The sequence below is a fragment of the Vitis riparia genome, unplaced genomic scaffold (genome assembly GCF_004353265.1).
Source record: "Vitis riparia cultivar Riparia Gloire de Montpellier isolate 1030 unplaced genomic scaffold, EGFV_Vit.rip_1.0 scaffold690_pilon_pilon, whole genome shotgun sequence".
Lineage (NCBI taxonomy): Eukaryota > Viridiplantae > Streptophyta > Magnoliopsida > Vitales > Vitaceae > Vitis > Vitis riparia.
The window spans coordinates 65,885-90,232 of NW_023269736.1; the positions used below are offsets into that span (position 1 = coordinate 65,885).

General features: G+C 34.4%; 1 protein-coding gene and 2 pseudogenes across 1 annotated transcript; 2 read left to right on the top strand and 1 right to left on the bottom strand.

The window, feature by feature from the left end:
* Positions 1–565: 565 nt before the first annotated feature.
* LOC117910281 lies at positions 566–3,202 on the bottom strand (annotated as a pseudogene).
* A 3,809-nt stretch (positions 3,203–7,011) lies between these two features.
* LOC117910277 (mitotic-spindle organizing protein 1A-like) lies at positions 7,012–9,301 on the top strand. The gene is made up of 2 exons (XM_034824361.1): positions 7,012–7,182; positions 8,839–9,301. Exon 2 carries the CDS (start codon positions 8,909–8,911, stop codon positions 9,128–9,130), a length of 222 nt encoding a protein of 73 aa, XP_034680252.1. The 5' UTR covers positions 7,012–7,182; positions 8,839–8,908; the 3' UTR covers positions 9,131–9,301.
* Positions 9,302–12,570: 3,269 nt separating this feature from the next.
* LOC117910280 lies at positions 12,571–20,585 on the top strand (annotated as a pseudogene).
* The last annotated feature ends 3,763 nt before the right edge of the window (positions 20,586–24,348 follow it).

A 24,348-nucleotide genomic window follows, 5' to 3' on the forward strand; every position in this document is an offset into this window, starting at 1 on the left:
ACTAAATTGTATTAATTTTGGAAATGTATAAAAAATAATTATTTAATCCCAAAATTATTTGTTATTTGAATACATAGAAAATGTTGGATTGTGATACCTAAATTAGTTTTGTTATATTTCCTTAAGATGTGAGAGGTGAAGTTTTTCTTATGTGATGAATAACAAATTTGTCTCTAACATATATTTAATTATTTATATTTTAAAGGTTTTTTTAGCAAATGCAACCGTAATTAAAATGTTGTTTTAAGTTGTAACTTTTCTTTTGATCAATGAATTTTGAAGTGTTGATGTACTCTACAGATGTAATATTAGATTGATTGTCAAATCATATTAAAATTTTGTTTTTTTTATGTTTATGGTTTTGGTTATCAGAAAAAAAAAATTTTGCAATATTTCAAAGGTATGAAATACGAGTAATTTTTCCTTTTATTCTCCTCAATAAGTGAATCATGCAAGCAAAAAATAAGTAAAAATTAAATTAACTTACATCCCACCAATGATTTAAATTTATTTTTTTCATAGTAAAAAAAAAAAATCATTAATTTTTTTATTATTAAAAAATGACTAAATCACAATTTTTTGCGGCTTCGTGTAGACTATTAAAACTTTTACACCCAAATTCAAATTACATGATACAATTATTTTTCCACTATATGTATATAAATGAAACACATCCATACACAGAGGATGTGACATTTGCTGGCGAGATAAAACACCATCCCCTCCAACTTATTCATTCAACCATGAAATTGATGAGTTTCATGCATCTGGGAGGGGCTTTCCTTCTAGAAATGCCGTCAACAGCGCCAGTGATCTCGCCGGTTGTGATATGGGTGCTGTGTGAGAACCTCCTCTGATGGTCGCAAAAGATAGGATATCACCGTACACTTGCGTCCACCCACCCACCTGAAGAGGAAAGGAAAAGTGGAAAACATGGTCATTACGGTCACTTATTTTTAATTTGTCTCACCTTCAATTTCAATTAGTATGTGGAATGATCATATGTGAACCTGTTTCTTCTCGAACCAATTTCTGTAAGGCACGGTTGTTTTCAGCTTCAGCTTCTTTGCCAATCCCTCCAGTAAAGACCTGGTTCCAATTAGGGAGATCCTTGAATCTTGATCTCCGCTGCAATTTTATTTTATTTTTTAATTGTTATTTTCATAATTGTAAATAAAAACCCAACATTTCCAGATGTCATATCATCAGACGAATGGAACCTACCTGTAAACAGAGGCGCGGATCCCAGACCTAACAAGCCATTCCACAACATTAATAGATGGAATCACAGCGTCTTTCAAGAAGTGGGCATTATCCCTGCAATACAGAACAATGTTAAAACAACAGATCCAAGAAATCCGGAATCGAAATCGATTTCCCACGGATGAGGAGAGAGGAAATGGAATGATTCCCTTCCTTTCCTTTCCCCTTAAATAAAGTAAACCCGTCCATAGAGTAAATTGGAAAAGTGTGGAATCCTTACGGATAGCATAAAGTCCAGTTGGGCGTGCCCACAAGCTGGGCATGGAGAGACTTCTGCACATCTTTCCTGTTTAGATACACGTCCACTTCATCTGTTAGGCAGACCTCTTCCTGCATGAGTCAAACCCAAATATTACCATCAAAGTCAAGTACAAACAAGTCTTTTTTTTTCTCCTTCCCTCTGCCCACCAACTGGAGTGAAGAAATGAAACCTTACCGATGATAAACATTTGTCCCAAGAACATCAAATGGGTCAACTGATCCACCAATTTCTCCCGCAGACTTGTTATATACCTCGTAACACTCGGGCGACAGAGACTCGCTGATATTATAAACCCATCGCATAATTTGGGAATAGTTGCAGGTGGACGTGAGAAGTGCATGTGTAGAATCTGAAATCAATCCATGGGACCAGAAAAAGTCTCCTTGGGCATTCATATCAGTATCGAATTCTAGAAGAGGATTTCCAATCTGCATGCAGCCATCAAATCGAGCTCAATTATCAGTTTTAGCCCAACCATTTATTTTAAGAATGTATACTTAATGCAAATTTTCCATTTTCTCTACTCACAAGGATTCCTTTCAAATTGAAATTCTTGCCGGAATTAATAACGAGCTGTGCAAGTTGCGGAACGTAGTGACCTAACATAAAATTAAAAGGAGACCTTCAATTAAAATAGGAAGAGAAAATAAAAATTGATGAATTCACCATGAATTCAAATGATTGTCTTAACCTGAATAACAGGTCTTCACTAAAATTACCTGCATAACTCTCCCCTGTAATGAATAATTCTCTGTTCCTGTACTTTGGAAATTTCATGAACCAGCCCTCCAAGAATGCGAGATTGTCTCGTGCTTAAGAAAAACATCCAAATATCAGTACGTTTGAAGACAAATGTTAAGCAACTTTAGTTGAAATCATTGACAAAAGGGGATAAAAAATGAACCTGTGACTTCATCATTTATATCGTCATAGAAGGACTTATTACGAGAATAAGAAAACCCAACTCCAGCTGGTGACTCCACATACAACATATTTGCCTCTGTGATAGAAGAATTTCAGAGGTAAATTTCATCATTTTAGTAATTTCATTAATATCAAAGTCGAGAAAAATTGAGCAAAGTGCACTAAATACTAATAAATTCTATCACACTTGATTGAAATTGAAAACAACTTTGTCCAAAATCTACAACACACCTCTGTTCCAGCTATGCTTATTCCTGAACAGAGTGTTCCCGCGGGGCCTAAAAGGGCCATGTTCCATGAAAGCCCCCCCTCCTAGGGACGAACAACCAGGTCCTACAAAATAAATTCCACTACTCAGAGACCAAGAATGAAATGATTCTAACTTTATCTACTTACCTTAACAAGATGCCAGAGAAGAAGAATTTGATACTAATTACCTCCAGTTAACCAGAGAACAAGAGGCTTTGAGCCAGTAGGATCAGTTACTGCTTCAACAAAGTAGTAAAAAAGAGCTCTGCCTTGCTTTTCATCAATGGTTACGTATCCACCAAACTGTTGGAAGCTGACATGTGGTTGTCCAGGCAAGCTTCCGAGTTTATCTGACTCGGAGACGGGCTCCATCGCGAAGCACAGCGGAGCTACACATAGTGTGGCCAGTACCACCATCCATGACCAGTGGAGTTTCATGGTCTGAGAGAGAGGTAGAGAATGGTGTTTAATAACCATGTGATGCTCTGTTCTTATATAGAAGTGAAAGAAGACTTAAAAAAAGACCTCCAACTACGCGGTTGTCGAAGAAAATCATGCATACAGAGATGATAAACCTGTTCTGCCTACGTCCGCCGAAGAAAATTATGGGTACATGTGATGTACTGGTGATAAACCCTGGAGTCTTCTGGATGATACTTCCGGGATAAGTAATCAAATTGTCCTGGATATGGAGATACGATGACAGGGGGACCAAGTCTATGCTATGCTCTGTATCATGTGGAATAATTTTCATTCAACTTTGACATTCATATCGTTCGTCTTTGTTCGACTCAAATTAATGACTTCTAACAAAATGGTTGATCACTAGCACTAATTTCTAATATTAAAATAAATAAAAAAACTTTTTTTTTTTCGTCGTGTTTAAGAATTTTCCAAGTGCTTGACAAAATCTTTAAAATTGCTTCTAAACATCATCTATTTTGTTGTTTATACAAGCTAATTGGATTAAGAAATATTAATCCGACCTAGATTTAAGTTGAAGATTCACCCATCGAGCTCAGCCCAAAATCCATCTTACTATGAATATTTTATCATTTTAGTATCAATCTAATCATAATTTTAAAAATGAAAAGTTATTTTTTTTTTAATATAATATAAAAACTTGAAGTTGCAAATGAGATTTGAACTAAATTCTTCAATATTTTAGTAGTTTTTAAAATAATTTAAAACTTTAAAATTTTACTAATTAATAGTAACATCCTGAATTGTTAGATAGGAAATTTTTAGTTTTAAAAAAATTATATAACAATTAAAAATCCAATTAAATTAAAAATAATTAGGAAATTTAAATAACCTCAAAATTATAGAAATAAGCTATAAAATAATTATTTTAACTAATAAGTGTATTGTCGCGTGTCACATTTATAGAATTATAGAGGTATTAAAAGCGTTACGGTTTGGTGGTTGGCCTTCCCACTAGAAGGCCTATGATACAAGGCGAATGACATTCTATTGTACAACTACTTCATATTAATAGTAGAACAACAACTATTGTACTACTAAAGTACCAAGGAAACCTTCTATTCCCTTTGTTTTACATCCTAATGTAAATAATAAGGGTGTTTATATTAACTCCTATTTCTTCATTTCCTTAGGTTTTCTTTTCTTATTCTTATTCTTTGAAAATTTATTAAGGTTGTGTTTGGTTCCCCAAAAATACTATGGAAAAAAAAATGGTAAAGGAAAATGATTTTCTTATATTTGGTTGTCTTATAAAAAATATTAAGGAAAATTAAATATAATTAAAACTAGTTAAAAACTTATATATTTTTAAATTATTTAATATTTATATCTATAAATTAAAATAAGTAAAATGAGTTTAAAATAATAAATAAAAATAATTTATCAACTTCTAATCTATTTTTTTAATTTTCCTTCACTTTTTATTTTATTTTACTTTTTTTTTTATATATTTTACTTTTCCCACATTTCCCTCAAATTTTTTGGGAACTAAACATAGCTTAAGAGAAAATGGTGTAGAAGTTGAATACAAACATGAAGTGGAGATTTTTCATCTCTACTTAGAAGAGACACTAGAGGTCATAATCTCATTTTATATTTTACCTTTTTTTATTTTTCTTGTCTCTTCATATTTTTTCAACGTTTTTAGAACCGAAAAAATTATCGTTTTACAGTTCACTAGTCGGACCCATGGTTAAATTGTGGTTGCATTGGTGGTGTCATAAATATATAATTTATATTTTATTAAAATTAAAAATAATTTTAAAATATTTAAAATATATATAATTTAAAAATAATAATAATTGTAATATTATTTATTCATTTTTATATAAATGGATTAATATTTTTAATTTATTAAAAATATATATATATATAATATTTAAATATGAAAATATATTGAAAATGGAAAAAAATTGTATTAAATGAAAAAAATCGAATTATGTAATTATATATATATATATATTATTTTTTGAAATAGCCTATCTAGTTGTTTCTTGTTAGGCTTCTAAACAAGCAAAAACTAGCAGAGTGGAGAGATATCCTATCCTATTTGAAACTTAAGATCTACGGTTCAAGGTCCTTGTTGCAACAGCAAAGCTGATGTTTTTTTTAAAAGCCAACACTAAACCAAATGGCTATTGGGCCGATGGAGGCTCTAATGGTCCATTTTGCAATAATAGGAGTGGGCTTGGACTATTGGGCTTGGGGGAAGAGGATGGGGGGAGGGTCATTTTGCCAAAGAAAGAAACAGGGAAAAGGAGGACCCATCTGGTTCTACAAGAACCCGCCGGCTCAACTGCACCGGATGGGTCAAACGAGTGAACCGAAAAGGTCCCCAATAGTTCGATCGGCCGGTCCGATTTTTAAAACAATATCTTTTCTTTGAGAAAATGTGGTTAGAAATTAGGTTTTTGAATGTATGTAAATTTTTAGTATTTTTAAGTCATTTTTTCTACTTTTTCGATTGTTTGGTTGCCAAAAAAAAGAGTGAAAGAAAATATTATGTTTTAAGTTTGACTCATATAACTTGTTAGGAAGTGTATGAAAATAATTATGGTATTGCTACTTGAGGGAAATTTGGTAATACCTTTCAACCTACGAGTAAACCCTAATTTCTTTCAACCAACTCTAATAGATTGAGTTGAGTTCATGATGGTCATTTTCATGGAAAAAATGGGTTTCCCATGAACGTGAAATACTTTGGTTTTTGGTATTTTGACTAGCTTGTGATTTTTAAGTTCTTGGGACTTTTTGATAAAATATTAAAAATTCAAATTATTTTTATCAAATAATAGACTCGATGATGACTCTAACCATCCAAGTTTTGTTATATTTGGACTATGTATGCCCCATGAAAAATTTTCAAACAGATTCAATAACACAAGTAAGAGTTTCACAAAGATATAGTTTGGACCATTCGTGTTTCTCAAAATTCTTCTAACTCTTTTTCTAGAGTATTATACTCAAAATTATTTTTATATGATATTAGGCATTCTAAAGAATCTAGTCTATAAATTTCGCCTTATTGGACAATGATACCCTTGTACGAAAATTCCAAAGAGATGAATGAAAAACAAAGTGATTTAACATAGACAATTTTAAATCACTTAGGTTTCTTGAAATTATAGAATATTTTGACTAAATATCATGATTTTTAATTATTTTTATATAATATTACACTTAAATGTATATAAATATATTACAAAAATAAATTATTTGTCTTTTGAAAAAAATTATATTTATTCCTATAATTCATTTTAAATAAAATATTACTAATAATGATCATTTTCCAAAATATTATAATTTATTTTTACTAATAAAACAGAATTTATAGATTTATTAAGATACTAATATCTACATTTTATAATTTTTTAGTAAAATGTTATTTTTTAATAAAAAAAATAATTTATGTTTCCCTTATTAATTTTATTATTTTTTAAATTTATCATTATATTATTATTTTTAGATAATTATTTTGTATTAGTTCTTTATAATTTAATATCTTATTGATTTAATAACCCTTTAAGATGGATAAAAGGTTTATGTGAACTTCTTAAATATTATAATTTATTATTGAAAATATTAAAATATTATCATTTATTTTTAATAAAAAAATATAGTTTAATATTTAATAAAAATTATAATTCAAGAAATTAAAAAAAAAAATTAACAAATTTGAGTATGTTTCTTAAGAGCTATCTTTGAAAAATAGGTGAGACAAATAATTAAAAATAAAATAAAATTAATGGGCCTCCGCTTCTCCGGGGCTCCGCCGCTCCGTTCTTAATTATTAAGAAATAAAAAAAAATCGTCAAAACGTTAATTTTCCCTGGAAAGGAATTTGAATTAGCAGTTTTTTCCCGAACCCCGTTTCGGCTCGGCGAACTGATCTTTTAGATCTCCTTTTCCAAGATCTCTCTTCACTCTTCCTTTGAATTTTGATTTCAAACCCTAGCCCTACCCAATTTGGCAACAGGCTTTCTTCTAGTGGGAAGCTGAAGGTTTGTTGAATTCGAATCTATTTGTTTGTTTCCTTGAGTTGGCATTGTTGAAAATTGTTTTCCATTAAGTCCTTTCATTTTTCTGAATTTTTTGGTTGAGTTTTGTTATAGTGGTTGATGATGCATGCGAGGTGTTCGATGAAAAATGCAGAAAATTGTTTGACAAAAAATCATGCTGCTGTTGTGATGGTGAACCTTACAGAGTTTGCATCAAAACATGAAAGAGTTCAGCAGATTTTTGTTTGTCTGAGCTGGGCTATTTTTTTATGGTTAGGTGTTAGTACCGTTTGGAAATGTGTTCTTTTGATCTATAATTTTGTTTAGCTATTCTGATTTAGGGTATGTATCAGGGTTTTAGTGGGTTCATCATGTATGAGAAATGGGGATGTGTTTTCAGAAGATATTCTGAGACACTTAGTATCCTGTGCTTGCAAATTGGGTGCAGCTCTTGATTATGGCTAATGAAAGGCCTAGACATGCTCCTGATTCAATAATGTTTACTCATTAATTGCTTTTATTATTTGTTGCTTCTTAAATTTCTAGATCTAATGCCTTTGCAACTATTTCGCTGTATGCTTACCTCTGAAATTAAGCTGCTCTTTCTGCATTCCCTTCTAGGCAGGCTTATGCATTTTCTGTTTGTATCGGTTTCCTCTGCAGAGTCTAGAAGATATTCTTGTTGTTTCTTTGTTGGTTTTAATGTGAAATCTCTGTTGGATTTAAATGTATAGAAGGTAGGAAGAGTTGGGACATTGGGGGAGCGTGTGTTTTTCTCTGTTCGTTTTTCCTTTTAGCTTAACATCATGGAGTGATTACATCCTCGAAATAGAATTATTATTAATGAAAGCCACCCATATTTTCTATTTCATGTTTTTTCATCTATTCACCAATTTTCGAGAAATTCTTGCATTGTTAGACCAGGTTTTGCAGGCAAATACTCAGTTTAACAGCTTAAAATTTATTTACATTCTAAACTAGATTATTGTTTTCCTGGTAGTTGGAGTAAGGAGCACATAAAATTAAGTACCTCTAGCATATATGCTTACAGAATGTTGTAGGATGCTGCCCCAGTTTGCCTGGACTCTATTGCTAACAGCATCAGTACCATAGAATGTAAGGGTTGCAGCTCAGTGAAGGGACTGTTGATTTGTTGGAAGAAGAGGGGCTGATGTTGGTTGTGGAGAAAAATATTTGTTCTAAAGTTTGATGATTGGAAATATGAGATGAGTTGGAAGTTTGTCATGGAAAAGCCATATGCTATGGAGTATACATTTAAGCAAAGATATTTCCTGTATGGTTTTAATTGTTCTGATTGGGGATTGCCTATCAAATATATATATATCTTTATTAAATGGACTTGTGACGATGGCAATGCTATTGTTGTTTGGATACTTGGTCTTTTAGTTTCTTTCATTTTTAGTCACTTTGATGGCATTGGCATTACCTTCTTTAGACATAACTGTTTGGTTTAGCCTTATAGCTTCTTGCATGCCCTTCAATTGATAGTATTTGTTAAATTTAATGGATTTGCATACTTAGCTAAGGATAATGTGTCTTCTTATAGGTATGTTCATCTCAATGCTTGCTTTGTCAGTTTGCTTTTCATGTCCTGAAATTAGTTAACAGTATGCTACTATTCTTGTCTTAAACTTTCAGGCTCTTTCTTCTAAGGTTGGTTGATTGGACCAAATTTTTCAAAAACAGAAATCCTTTTCAGTCTATTTGTATGGATCCGGAGGCTGCACAGACTGCCCGAGAATCTCTTGAGCTGGCATTTCACATGTCAAACATTCTTGACACAGGACTTGATCGACGCACCCTTTCTGTCCTCATTACTCTTTGTGACCTGGGTTTGAACCCTGAAGCACTGGCTGCTGTGGTGAAGGAACTTCGAAGAGAATCCTGTTCCTCGTCCCCAATGCCAGAGACTCCATCATCTGTTTCCTAGGCAGGTTTGTGGTGTATTCTGATAATGGTCAAAGAAAGAAGAAATTGTAGTTCACTTTTGTTTCAAGCAGGGTCCTTTGCAGATACAGGTTTTCTTCTCCTTGTGGAAGTGATTATTCTCTGAGCTTTTATTCTCTCACTTCATATCCACTGTTATGTCTTGGCTTGTTCAGTTCCTTCCATTTTCATATTATTACTTTCTAGCAGTATAATGGGTGCAACAAAATGAAATGTGTAAGTCACATATATATCCAACTATAGCTGCTTTGGGAGGACATGAAATAGCTATAGACAATGAAAGTAAAAAGCAAGAAGCTAATAGAAACTGTAACTAAATACAAATAATCTATTGCTAATTATCAATCCACTGAAATAGCATAACTAGCTGGCTTTCATTGAAGGTGGTGAGCGAAAACTTCTTCTTTGCCCATCTATATGAACTTCCATTTAGTAATATGGTATTTGGATAGCTCGGGGGAATGAATCATGACCTCAATTTATCATGTTTGATGCAGTGTTTGAAACACAAGTTATAACTGCAACATGCAACAAACACCTTAATCACCAAATTAAAGTAGGAAGTATGTCATTGAAAATTTCAAAATGCCCTTGTTTTGAACGTGAATTACTGAAAATAAATGTTCTCACATAATGCTATAGAAAACATAATAGAAACATTTCTAATACCATGTAAAAATTGATAGATGAATTCAAGTTAGATAAGACATTTAAATGGTCTATGATTGCAACGACCCACTCACTCTAATACCATTCTATAATGATCTGCTCCGTTTTGAATCCAACGAGTCTTTATAGTTTTAAAGCCTTTCTATACAGTTAACATTCTTCCCTTAACCAATGTAAGATATCAGAATGATTCTATCACGGTTTGCTCTTATAATTGGATTGGAACTTGGCATATCATGACATTTTTGGGATATATAGTTTAATGCTTTCTAGGAATAAGATCCTTTAGAAAAGTTGAATCAGATGCTTTTAATTAGTCAAGGGAAAGATCCCATTGGTAGCTGACAATTGACAATGTAGATTGGTGATTGGTCCAGAGGAGTTGTTTTAATCTTCGATGAGTTTAATCAGGGGTTTATTGCTTCTGGATGGTTGCCTTGAGAGCATCCTAGTCCTCCAGCACAGCAAACTTGAACACAAAATGTCTGGTCCTATTAGAAAGACAAACACAAAGATTGAAAAGAAAAAAATAAAATAACATAATGCTACCATCGGTATCTTTCAATAACAATTAAATGATAAGGAGATGGTCATACTAGTGAATGCCATAGGCAATCACTTGATGCAATTGTCACAGGTAACATGCATGCCCAGATTTGTTCCATTACCATTACATCCAGTAATAAATTTAATGTACATAATATTAGCAACATTAAGATGATTATTATGATTTATAGTCCTAATAATTCTCATTGACTAGTACAAACTGAGCCACAAGGGGGTGATGGAAATTTAAACAAATCTATATAAATATCTAATAAAAGTTGCAGTCCACATCCCTGGTTGGGTTTTCCAGGCTGGTTGGGAAGACAGACATTCTATGGTTGGAGGTACAATTTCACTTCCACATGCTCCAACTACTAATAATGACTTTTTCCAGGGGGCAAAGGTATCATCAGTGGAAATTTGTTTACTTGTCTTGGGTGCACTTTGATTTGATAAAAAATATTCACAATAACCCTTTTTTTGGCGTATTATGAGCACCAAATGTGTCATCAAGGATAAGACTTAAATAAGATATGGGGAATCAACATGACATGTGAAATTTGAATGAGCAAGCATGACATATAATCAGGCTAGCTTCGAGTATACGATTTAAAGTGAAGGTAGCTTTATATCGACATGTACCTTAGCCATGGCATCTGTTTGCCCCCATGTGTTGAAACAGACTTATGGATTAGGCCAGGTTCTTGCTACCCTATATTAAACATTGATAAGGTCCTTACATATGTATATGGGAATATTAGGCTGCTGATATGATGCATGACCGTTTGGTCTTTACTCTTTCACATTTGTTAAATTCTTTGGGGAATGAAGGTTTCTGAGTCAGTTGAACAGGAAGAGAACATTCCACATAGCTTTAAGTGACCGGCACTACGTTTGGTGTGTCCTTACTTACTAGGAAATGAGGCCGAAAGGAGGGCACTTTAGGAGCAATGACGGTTTGTTTGTTTTCCACTTGCAATTTTTTAATGTATTTTTATTTTTATTTTCATGGTTTTTTGGGTCATGTAAGACCAAGTTATCATAGCATGTAGTGCAGTACACGTTGCGGCATGTCTCTTTCAAGATGCTACCCAGCCCAGCCTATACCGAGAAAAATCGAAGTATGAAATTGGAAATTTGCCCTCCTAATTAAAAATGCTTGATAACCCCAAAAAGAAAAAGGAAAAAATAGGAACCATTCAAGATGGGTATTCCTCAAAGACAACAACCCACCTCATTGGCACCTTGGGTCTGCGGAGCAACCATATTATTAACGATTCGGTGGGTATGTGTTTTATTTGGAGGATGGAGTGTATAAAGGTGAGGGAAAGGGGGAGTTGTTACTTTTAAATGGTAAGACAATTATTAAAATCAAACCATATCTTGAGATTTATGGCTGTCTAAAGCACTCACCAAATCAAACTCCAACTTTGATATGGACCTGAAGCTTTTAGAATTTTTGTGTGCGATGAAAGAGATCTGATACGACTGAGATGCTCACCAGTCACCACTCTTCACGGGTGGCCAACCCTCTTTATTAGCCAGACTACTGGTACATATTTTCAACGCTGAATCATATGCCTCTAAAGTTAAAAATCCTTACTTTTTAAATATACAATAGTAACATTTTAACACAACCTTTGGGCGTGGGAATTAGGTATTAAAAGAGTAGATTTTTGAAAGGGTCTGCAAACGTGAATGGAAGAACAGATTCATTTCGTGCTAATCTAATGGGGCATCACATGAAATTAATATAATTTTCAAGAAAGCTTCGTAGAATTGAATTTAAAAATCAGTATGATTATGGAGGCCTGGAAGCCCTTAAAGTTGTCCAAGTGTTGGAACCGGTCCGGTCTGAACCAAAAACAACACACGTGTCGAATTGGGAAAGAGGGCAATTTCAGTTACAAAAACGGACGGAGGGTGGGATCCACTTGAAAAAAATTAAAATTTCCAACAACCACTAAACCCACAAGTGAAGTGACCATGTGGACAAGCGTGTGGAGAGCGATGGGAAGAGGGGGAGAGAGGGGACGGTGTGAGGGTGCGGTGCCCCTCTTTCTGGCTTGAGTCTTCAGCCTTCTCTTCTCCAAATTCCAATCCGCCGTTTCGCTATTAGAGTTCAAAACCCCTCTCTTTCTCTCTCTCTAACCAATCACCCTCCCCTTTACTTTCTCTCTCTAAACCCGCCTTTACCTTTTCAAAACCTCTTATAAAACGGCACTCACCCTCAGCAGCGAACCCATTCTATTGTCTTCTGCGCACCGACTCTCGATTCTCTGGGCACCGCCATGGACGAGGAAGACCCTGTGAGTCTCTTCATGAGCCTTGATCATTGGCGTGAGTTCCGATCGACGCTGATGATGACGAGGATTCGTCGCAGTGTCCTCTCTCGTCGCCGTCCGAGACTTACCTGGTGGGTTTCGTCATAGTCAACATCGTGGGTATTCAGTACTATTCGGGACCATCAGCGGCCGCGAAAGGGTTGGGCTGGTGCGGGAACCGTTGAATCCGTACGACAGGAACGCCATCAAGGTGCTCAACACGACGACGATCCAGGTGGTCACATTGACCGGTCGGCGGCGGCGGTTCTGGCGCCGTTGATGGACGCTAATTTGGTGACTGTGGAAGGCATTGTTCCCAACACTCCCGGAAGTGGAAACAGGTATCGAATTCCATGCCAAGTTCATATATTTGCACAGATTGAGTGGTTTCCACGGGTGCGGTCAGCAATTTCTAGAGGTGGGTTGCAGCTAATTTCGGATTCGGATCCATCGTTTACCTTGTCAGAAGCTGTTATTGTGAAGGAGAAGAAGTGTGATAAGGAGTTCAAGAGTTTGGATGAGATTTTCAAGTTGGCTATTGAGAATGTGAACAAACAGGGGCCTTGGAAGCCATGGAGCCCCCGAAGGATGTGATCAAATCGGAGCTTTTCTTGCACCAAAAGGAAGCTTTGGGATGGCTGGTTCACAGGGAGAATTCCTGTGAATTGCCCCCTTTCTGGGAAAAGCAAAATGGGTCTTATGTCAATGTGTTGACCAATTACCAAACAAACAAGCGGCCAGAGCCATTGAGAGGTGGAATTTTTGCTGACGATATGGGATTGGGTAAAACTCTAACATTGTTATGTTTAATTGCTTTCGATAAATGCAGTAGTGATCTTTCTTATAGTGTAAATAGGGACAATATCGAAAAACTTGGTGAAGAGGATGAGGAACTCATTGTTTCAAGTGGTAAGAAGTCTAGGAAGGGAGAGTGAGTAGAAAGGCCAGTGGCTTGCGCAAAAACGCAAAACTGATGATACCCCTTCTGATGACATGCTAAAAGGAACTCTGTGGGTGCTTCTCATAAGTTTTCAACTGTTTTAGTTTCAAAGACCACATTAATAGTCTGTCCTCCTTCTGTATTTTCAACCTGGGTAACACAGTTATTGGAACATACTACACCCAAAAGGTTGAAGGTGTATATGTATTATGGAAATAGGACTCAAGAGGCGGAAGAGCTTCAGAAGTATGATATAGTGTTGACCACGTATAGTACCTTGGCTACTGAAGAAGCTTGGTCAGGGTCTCCTGTGAAGAAGATAGAATGGTGGCGAGTTATTTTGGATGAAGCACATATGATCAAGAATGTGAATGCTCAACAGAGTCAAGCTGTCACCAATCTGAGGGCCAAGCGGAGGTGGGTTGTTACAGGAACACCCATCCAGAATGGCACATTTGACTTGTTTTCTCTCATGGCATTTTTGAGGTTTGAGCCATTTTCAATTAAGAGCTACTGGCAGAGCTTGGTGCAACGCCCACTTGGTCAGGGAAAAGAGAAGGGGCTCTCACGGCTGCAGGTAACATAATTTCTTCTACTTCTACTTGGAAATGATTTTCTGGTTACGTATTCACATATTCATTGTCTAATTTCCATGTTTCCTGCCATTACTGACATTTCTTTGTATTCAACTAAATACTTGTATGTTTTCAATAGCAATTCTATGTCCTTATACATTGTCCCTTCATAAAGTTTAACTGTGGGTCAAATGCCTGCCTTATCCAAGTAAATGCTTCTCTCTCTGCTATTCATGAGATGCTAATAAATCTCATGATCCATCAAGGGAATTGCAGTCAGAGCAACTATATGAGGAACATAAGGCCGATGTGCAACATTCTCTTTCTTTGGTGAGAAATTTTCTTTTCACCATATGGGAATTAGAGTCCAGTCCTTGTTTGCATAAACTGTTGTTCATAGCCCGCAGGGTTTGTTAAGCCGGCTTACCTAAGAAGAAGGTTAAAAACGTTTTATTATTTGACCCTTGATGAGAGTTCTAATGTCAATGCAGTATGATCCAATAAAAAGCTTCTGTGTAGGAGACAGTAAATCCATTAGCAGAACTATCCAACAAAATTTGTTCAAGTGTTCATTACTTGTCATTTCATTTTAGGTTGCTTGCAAACTTCCGAACAACTTATTAGAAGATGGAAAATGATAGGATTTCAATGAAATAATCATATATTGTGAGTGAAATTTATTTTTGGAACTCTCTTCCTGAAGGTGAACTCCAGAGCTAAATCTTAGTCGAGGATAAAATTTTTGAATTGGAACAGTGGTAACATTTTTTTTTTTATAGGTAATTTTTTATTTTTAGTTTATATTATTCTTGTTGCATGGAATTGAACCTAGAACCTCCGGTGTCCCCACCTCAACCTTGCTAGACCTTAAGTATGAACAATTATAACATGACAGGAGAAGAAAGATTTTTCTGCTTTGTCATAAGAAGGAGTGGAAGTATGGGGAGAGGTTTGGTGGTAGACGATGCCAAGACGCTCAATGTAGGCCTCAGTTGGCTTACGGGCTTTTTGGGAAACTGCTGTTCAGAGAGGAAGAAGTGGTCCTTTTTGGAGGAAGAAGGGAGGTTGCTAAGGTTGGAACTGACAAAGCATGAGTGAGGTAGATACCCCTTCTTTATCTTGTAATCTTGAAGGAAACTATGAGGCCTTTATGTGATTTTTCCGGAGGATTCTGGTAGTTTGGAGTGGTGGGCACTATAAAGGAAGAGGCAGAGTTTGGGGGTTCTCAAGTTGATAAGGTTGTGGTTAGGCAACTCCTTGATATTTGAGGACCTTTCCTATGTTTACTAAGCAACCAAAAAAAAAAAAACAAAGGAAAAAGAAAAAATCCTCAAGATTATTATCCTGATTATTTCTTGAAATGTGGAAGAAAAAGGTTAAGATCTTGATGATCAACGTCTATGATGTTTCATGTGTTTTTACTTTTTCAATGATATCCTGTATTTGCATCTTTAAAAAGATTTGATCACTACAATTTTTTTTAATTCATGTTTTTTTCAAGGATGCACTATCCAGATGAAGTTGATCTCTATAATAGGTGTTCCTTGTTCCTTATTCACACTGGTTTTTTCTTTTAAGGAACCTTATCAATCTTTTCAGGTTTTAATGGCAACCATCTCATTGCGGAGAACAAAAGACAAGGGTTTGATTGGATTGCCACCTAAAAGTGTAGAAACTTGTTTTGTGGAACTCTCTGCAGAAGAACGTGAACTGTATGATCAGATGGAAGCAGAAGGAAAGTGTGTCATCCGTGATTATATTGATGCTGGTAGTGTGATGCGCAACTATTCAACTGTACTTGGCATAATTTTACGACTTCGTCAGATTTGTACAGATGTAGCTTTGTGTCCCTCAGATCTGAGATCACTGCTTCTATCTAACAACATTGAAGGTATTACATTTGATTTCACCTTTCCTTTCCTTCCCTTGAGTGCTTTCTCACATCTCATTGTTGCTTTGTTAATTGCCCAGTGTCCCATAAAGCATTTCTAGTATTATCTCGTAATCAGTAGATAGCTCGTCTCTTTTCCTTTTTCTACAGTTTTCTGATTTGTCATGACTTATCATAGAACTTAAAATTTGGGTAAAAACAAAGAAGATTTCATTTTATTCATTCTTCTGGCTACAATATTATAATATTGAGTTTCTGTTTTATCAGTTTTCCATCCTTAAATTCCTAGAATTCCTTGAAGCTGGATTTCAGATAATTAATATTCTTCTAATTCTACATATCATTATTGTGACAGCAACTTTTCTTTCAAATTATGGTTTAGTAAGTGTGAATAGCATATCAGCATCAAACAAGGCTAAAAGTATGGGTTCAAAATTTCAAGCTTATGGTTTTGTGGCTTCAGTCAAGGCTGTGATTTGGAAGTTGTTTATAGTTTACTGTACTGAATTTTCTGACTTTGGCTAGACTCACTAGATGGTATTTATGTCACACTCTTACAAGACTGCTTTAACAATGTCTAGGTGAAACTACTTGTCATTGATTGTTGGAGACTCAATTAATGAGCTTCAAAAGTGTCTCCTAGAATCCTTGACAAGGGAAACAGGCATTCAAGCTAGGGAGAAGGCTGGAATCCCAAGTTGGTATAAAATATCCCACCAAACTTTGAGGATGCTCTTTACACTTCTTTTTCTGCGAGTGAATTTGAGAGGTAGTCAACCATATGAATAGTGAGGTTGAGGTTCTAGAGGACAGTAGAATGGGAAGAAAGGAAGCATGGGTGGAGAGATTTGGAAGTCGTCCTTAAAGGGATTGATTTTCTTAAAGTAGATCTCAAGAATGCTCGAGGAATTTGAAGATGGGCTTAAGAATCATCCAAAAAAGAGGTTTTCTTCTTGCAAAATGGTCCATTGGGCCCCCATAGTCCAATTGATACAATTTCTAATGCATGCTTTGTTAATCTTGCATCAACAAATCTCTAATTTTATCTACCAAATAAGATCCTCCAATCAATCCTAAGTGTTTGGTTGTAAGAGGGCTAAGCTAGCCATGACATTGTTGTTGAAGTGCTTTGTCCTTGAAGAATTTTTTTTTTTTTAGGTAAAAAGGATAATATATCAAAGACACCTGAAAAAGGCTCATCAAAGTACACACGAAGTATACAATTAGGGCCAAATGGCAAGCATGAGAAGGGAAAAAAAAACACCCACCTCCCTAACAACGACCAACTCCCATGCAAGTTGGAATGATGCCCCTAGCAGGAGCTCCCAAAACTAGGGCATGCCCCCAACCTACACACACTGATACATATTTGGAAAGATCACAAATTCCCCCAGAATCCTAACTTAACCAACCTCTCTCCAACAAACAAGAAATGAAAAAGCAATCTCACAAAACCAACGTTGAATTCCCAATGCTCCTCTCCTTCCCTGACAGTGGGCGGAAAACTATTGTAATTGACCGAGCATTCTAGTTTTCAGATCTCCTTCTCCAAATGGGATGCTAAGAGAGTTTTCCTCTTTCCTCTTGAGATCTTAACTTTACTCCCTTTTCTTGCCTCCATTTTTCTCAATAGGGAGTTGATTTCCTTTTCAAAACCTACAACAGGCATTTCCACAAAGTTATTGAAATTAACAAACATACTGGGAAGGTTATCAAGGTTATGCTCCTCCCCCATCGAACCGCATCCAAACCCCAAGGCCTTAGTGGACTCCAACTTCTCAGCCCTAATCACCATCTCCTTACCCAAAGGATCATTCACATCACTTCTCGAACAATCCAACAAATTGCTATATTGAAGCATCATCCTTAGCGGCTGACATCTAGAATCCACAGGCCCCAAAGATTGCCCCACCTTTGACTGAAACTTCGAATCATTGTTGAGGGTGGGCAACCCTGCAGAAGAAGAAAGGGGAGTATAATCCTCGACTCCAAAGCCACCTTCCGAAAACCTAGGTTTTGACCTCCTACCGCCCGCTGAAGCCTCCAAAGCACCGAAAGAAGAAGCATCCAAACCCCCCAAAGGAATAACCGACAGAGGAGAAACACCTGGAAACCTTGCAGCTTCCTCCAACAGAGCGTTGTCAGAGGGCAAGAGGCCTCCCTGTGTCTGCATGTCAGTCCTTGAAGACAATTGGCAGTTTTGAGATAGTGAAAAGATTATGAGAGTTATTATTCAGACATGGTGAGAGTACAGGCCACCTGCACTATGAAGGAGTGATCTACCCTTTAACAATAAATGGCTCAACCTCCATCAAATACGAGGAAGGCCCTCTGCTTCACATAAAGAGTGGAACCTTTGACAGGAAACACATTCCTCCTGGCATTTTTGGTAAGAGACTTATTCAAAATCTTTGACAGGTGGGCATTCATATTGGATCCATGTTGCTTGGGCATCTAAGATATTTGTGCATTCACCCAAGGGATAGGCATTTGTGCTAGGTGGCAGACACACCAAGGTCCCAGTAGGAGTGCCGGAACCTGAAACTACAGAAAACAGGGTGGAATTTGTGTGTTTGTTGTCGTTTCTAGGGGTGTGCTAGCCTGTTGGAAATATTAAAATAAAAATATTTCCGTAAAAATTTAAATATAAAATTTTTCTGCACAAAACAGGGAAAAAGAATTGAACACATGAAGTAAATTAAAGATATTTATGCAATGTGTTTATGAGTTTGTGCATGAGATGTGTCTTATGAATGGAGAACCATTTGATTTACATAGCATTGATCAATTCCAGGTGCTTATCCCATCTCAAATTAAGTCTTGAATTGAGGCTGCTGCTTCAGATGTTTTGTTTGTCAAGTCAAGAGAATAAGAATACTAGTCTACCGTTCAAGATTTATGGTGTAGTACTTTAGGATTGTCGCCTAGGAGAAGTATCCACTAAAGAGCTAGCTTTGGATATGCATGTGACCTTACTTTTGTGTTCCTTGGAATAGGTCCTTAGTTTGGTTCACACCTAGTTTAGGCACTTACATAACATCATAAATTAATCAATTATCAGCAGGGAGCGGCACTTGGTAACCAATGTAATATAACAGCATTCAACAAATTGGTATCAGATAGATGGTTGTCTTTGTCTGTGAGCTTACTTGGAGGTGTGTGCATGCAATTATGTTGTTTTCTTACTAGAAACAACAGTACGTTAACAAACTTCATATTTATCTTTTTATGAAAGATTGGCTTGTTGGTAAAAAATGATGCTAAACCATATATGCAACTTAAGAGGGTAAATGTGAACAATGTTTCATACTTACGATGGTTTTTGTTTTCTTTAATCTGGGACATCTGTGTTTATATCAGAAATGATGCTGCTTTTAGATATTAATGTAAATTTCACAAATTACGGAAGTTTCTTTGGTCATTGTTTCACATGTTTGTATGTGTGCTGATAACCTGCAAATTGAAACCAAGCAGATGTATCTAATAACCCGGAATTGCTTAAAAAGATGGTCTTAGTGCTACAAGATGGTGAAGATTTCGACTGTCCAATTTGCATTTCTCCACCGACTAATATTGTCATTACATGTTGTGCTCACATCTTTTGCCGTGTCTGCATCCTGAAAACTCTGAAGCGCACCAAACCCTGTTGTCCCCTTTGCCGCCATCCTTTGTCACAATCTGACCTTTTCTCAGCCCCTCCGGAATCTACTGAAACAGACAACAGTGAAATACCCTCTTCTGAATGTACATCTTCCAAGGTGCTTACACTCCTAAAATTTCTTTCTGCATCAAGGGATCAAAATCCTTCTACAAAATCAGTGGTATTTTCACAATTCCGGAAAATGTTATTGTTACTCGAGCAACCACTTAAAGCAGCAGGTTTCAAGATCTTGCGCTTGGATGGGTCAATGAATGCAAAAAGACGAGCTCAAGTGATTGAGGAATTTGGAGCCCCCGGCCCAAATGGCCCCACAGTGTTGCTTGCAAGTCTGAAGGCTTCAGGTGCCGGTATAAATCTTACAGCTGCTTCCAGGGTCTATTTGTTGGAGCCATGGTGGAACCCAGCAGTTGAGGAACAGGCCATGGACCGTGTCCACCGCATAGGGCAAAAGGAGGATGTAAAAATCGTGAGGTTGATTGCTCGAAACAGCATTGAGGAGCGAATATTGGAGTTGCAGGAGAGGAAGAAGAAGTTGGCTAAGGAAGCCTTTGGGAGGAGGGGCCTGAAGGATAGGAGGGAGGTTGGTGTAGAAGATCTCCGCATGCTCATGTCCTTGTAAGTTGTTTTTTTTTGTTCATGTATGTGCATATTTGTACACAACTCCCATGTATGGAGCTTCTGTTATTTTAGGATCAGATGCAACACCGAACATGGTATATGCATAACATAGGTTTCCTTGAATTTTGGAACAATTTCTTCCAACTTTGGTGGCAAAGGAAAAAGTTTGTCAAGAAAATTAAAGTTCATTTATATTGTCTTCTTGTTGTTCTCAGACTTCTAGTTAGTGCTTATTGAAGAATTGAATTTGAGATCAGGGAATCGAATGGGTTTTCTGGAGAACTCCTCGAGTTGTAAATAATTGGATTACACTGGGAAGGTCAAGTTCTTCTCATCTATACTGTAGGGTGTTTGGTACGGAAGAATGAGAAGTAGGAATAGACAATTCCTTCCCTCTTTCACTCCCATATTTGAATAAGTTTTATAAATATAGGAATATAATAAAAAATGATTCCAATAAAAATCAAATTCTACTTATAAATAGGATTTCACTTCATTGCAAGTAAGTGATATTTCGATCCATTCATCCCATAAGAAAATATAAAATTATTATTTTATCTTTAGGTTTCACTCATCAAATCTCAATACCTCTTCATCCTTAAAATTTTTTAGTCTTATTATTTAGAAACAAAAAATCCTCTCAAAATTTATTTATTTTTAAATGAAAATAAAAAATTTATTTTAAACTATGTGTAAAACTACTATTGTCAATTTATTATTTTTTATTCTTATTCCTATTATTATTAAACATTATAATGGAAACAAGTAATCATTCCAATCTTGAATTTCTAAATTCATTCAAATATTAAAAATGGAATCACCAAATTCATTTTCGTTCACCAAAAAATAGAAATAAAAATAAAATATTATATTCATTTCAATTCTTTATTTCCATGTGCCAAACACTTCTTTAATATAAAAATCCCAAGAAAAAGTTATTTGAAGGGAGAATGTGGATAAAAATGCTTGAGATTTCACTTTCCTCAGTTAATAAGTGATAAAGGGAATGAAGTTGATGATGTTATACATTGCATAAAATTTAGGGAGAATCATGTAGAAGTAAATTTTTTGAAACTTTGATTTTTTACATTTAAAATTAATTCATTTTTGGGAAAATAACCCTCAAGTAGTAAAAATTCCTTAATATTCATAAACTACCCTCTAACCCTCATCATTCAGCGGCCAATTCTCACCAATTTTTCTTTTTTTCTTTTTTATAGTTTTATATCACTAGTCAAAAAGCTTATCACCCATTATGATTAATATTTTTTCAAAAAAAAATAAAAAAATTGACATGTGGCAATCAACCATGTTATATAATTTTTTTTCCCTCCATAATACTTCCATATTATTGTCTTTTCAACATGTTGGCTTCATAAAAAAATTTAAATTTCAAAATTTTTCACACTTTTATATTTTCATACTTATTTATTTTAATTATTTATGAACATTTTAAACATAAAATAATATGTATATATATATATAATAAATCATTAACGAGAACAAATTTAATATAAAAATAAATATATAAAACACATTTAGAGATTTAGGATATAAGATTTTTTATTTCATAAATTTTATTACATTGTCATATTATTTTATTGTTTGTATTTTTTTTATTTTCATGTGAAAATCAAAATTGATTATTATAGTTTTAATTTTTTGTTTGTAGATCTAACTTGACCGTGGTTTAAACTTTTTTTTATTAAAATGTTTAATAGTTTTAATTAAGAAAGATAAAAACTTGGTTATGATTTTAATTTTTAACATTTTGCTTTGTTAAAATTTTAAATTGTTTATTTATCTAAAATAAAAATAAAATATATATTTTTCATTTTAAAAATGTATTTAATCATTTTTATTATTTTATCTTAATTTTGTTTAAAATTAAAACTTTTGCATATTGAAGTTGCTCGTCCATAGACATAACCCTTGAAAAAGATAATACTAGACTTTTTTATGGAAAAAAAAAATGTACCACTCTTTTATGAAAAAAGTAACACTAAAATATATTAATAATATCACTGTCATGGGAATGATGTACCACTTTTATTTGATTTTTTTTTTAAAAAAAATGTATCACTCTTTTATGAAAAAAGTAATATTGAAGTATATTAAAAGTACTACGGTAGTGGAATGATATATCATTGTTATTTGGTTTATGGTAAGATATGCAAAAATTTTAATTTTTAATAAAATTAAAAAAAATTAATATTTTTTGTTAGCGAAACTTTCCATGATTTCCCCAAATTTAGTTGGATTAAGTCCAAATGTATACGAAGTATCATGATTCATGTACTTGGACCGGATAAAAGTTATTGTTCTCACGGTTGTTGGGATGTAAAAGAAAAATTATTAAAATATGATAATTTGTCAAAAATATTATTACACATTCAATGTAAAAAAAAAAAAAAATCAAAATTGAAATATTCTTTTTAAAAGATAAAACTTTATATAAAATAATTAATTTTCTCATTTGGAATTCGTATTTTCAAAAAAGAAGTCCAATATCAAAGTACTAAGTTTGTACTTTCAAAATACTAATTCAATAAAAATATTAAGCTCGTTTTTTCTATTTTTTTTTTTAATAAGGAATTTGTCTGTTTAAAAGATTGGTTTACTACCAGGATTGTTTTGTTTGGTCGGTGTTGTTTGTAATATTGTCTTGTTTGTAATATTGTCTATGTCATCGCTATTATCATTGCATTGTTAAATATACATCCACCCTCTTTATCACCCGTTTGATTGAGTTTTATATTAGAGACTTTGGTCATGTTTGGTTATGAGAGCATTTGAGGTAAGATGTGAGGGAAAGAAAATAAAGAGGAAAAGCTGAGAAAGAAAAAAAAAAAATGAATATAAAAAAGTAAATTATTTGTGCATGCTTTTTTAAACATTCAATTTATTTTTTCTTTTCGAAACAAAGATTAAATAATTTTAATAATTTTAATTAATTTTAATTATATTTTATTTTTTTCTTCTTATTTTTCATTATGAAACCAAATACAAAAAAAAAAAAAATCATTTTCTTTAGATAATATTTAGTTCTTAGAAAGTATTAAGGCAAGTAAAAAAAATATTAAACATAATAATTTTTTTATGTTTAATTTTTTCATGAAAAATGTAAAAGAAAATTAAATATAATTAAAATTATTTAAAAATTTACACATTTTAATTAAAAATTGTTTATGTTGATTATTGAATATTTTTTGCTGATTGATGTTTGAGGAGCCATATTTTAGCCTTTGTTTAAGTTCACCCGACGTTTTCAGCTACTGTTCTGAGTATTGATTTGTTTATTGGTGTGGATATCAAGGCCACACTCTTTACATGCCTACTTTGTCTTGGTTTTATTTTGGTATATCTTATTTTCTCTTGTAAATACCTGATGCATTGATCCTTTCTGAACTTATATATAAAAATCATGCTCTTATTTCCTGCCGATTTCACCTGCTCTTAGCTCTTTGACAATCTATAAAATAGAGCTAAGTTCATACTCTATTTTTTATGTGTTTGTTCTTCACTGTTTATTGCTCTGTTTCTTAATCAATGGCCAAGTTGCTGGAACGGGAGGAGTGAGGTTATGGGGGGAAATAAACTTAATGGAGGGTTTTTGTGATTGTATCTGTGCTCCAATCAAATTGTTTCAAAATGTTGGCCACGGGACTGCATTGGAGTTTCGGTATTTGGGATCATTTGTCATCTGAGTTCAATAAGCTATATAGTGGCAATAAAGATGCATTGAAGTTATTAATTTTTGATGGAGAAGTTGGTTGGATGATCAGTGAAGGCTCAGGTTGTGCTTTGAGGGAAGTAGATCCTGCATTCCATTAAGAACCGCATGTGCACCGGGAGTTCCAGATGGTATTGTGAGCAATTATCGGATTAAATCATTTGATGGGTTGGATAGCAGTTCAGAAATTTTTAATCAAGCAGTTGGAGAAAAAGAAGCGTGAAGTTGAGAAAGAAAAGGATGG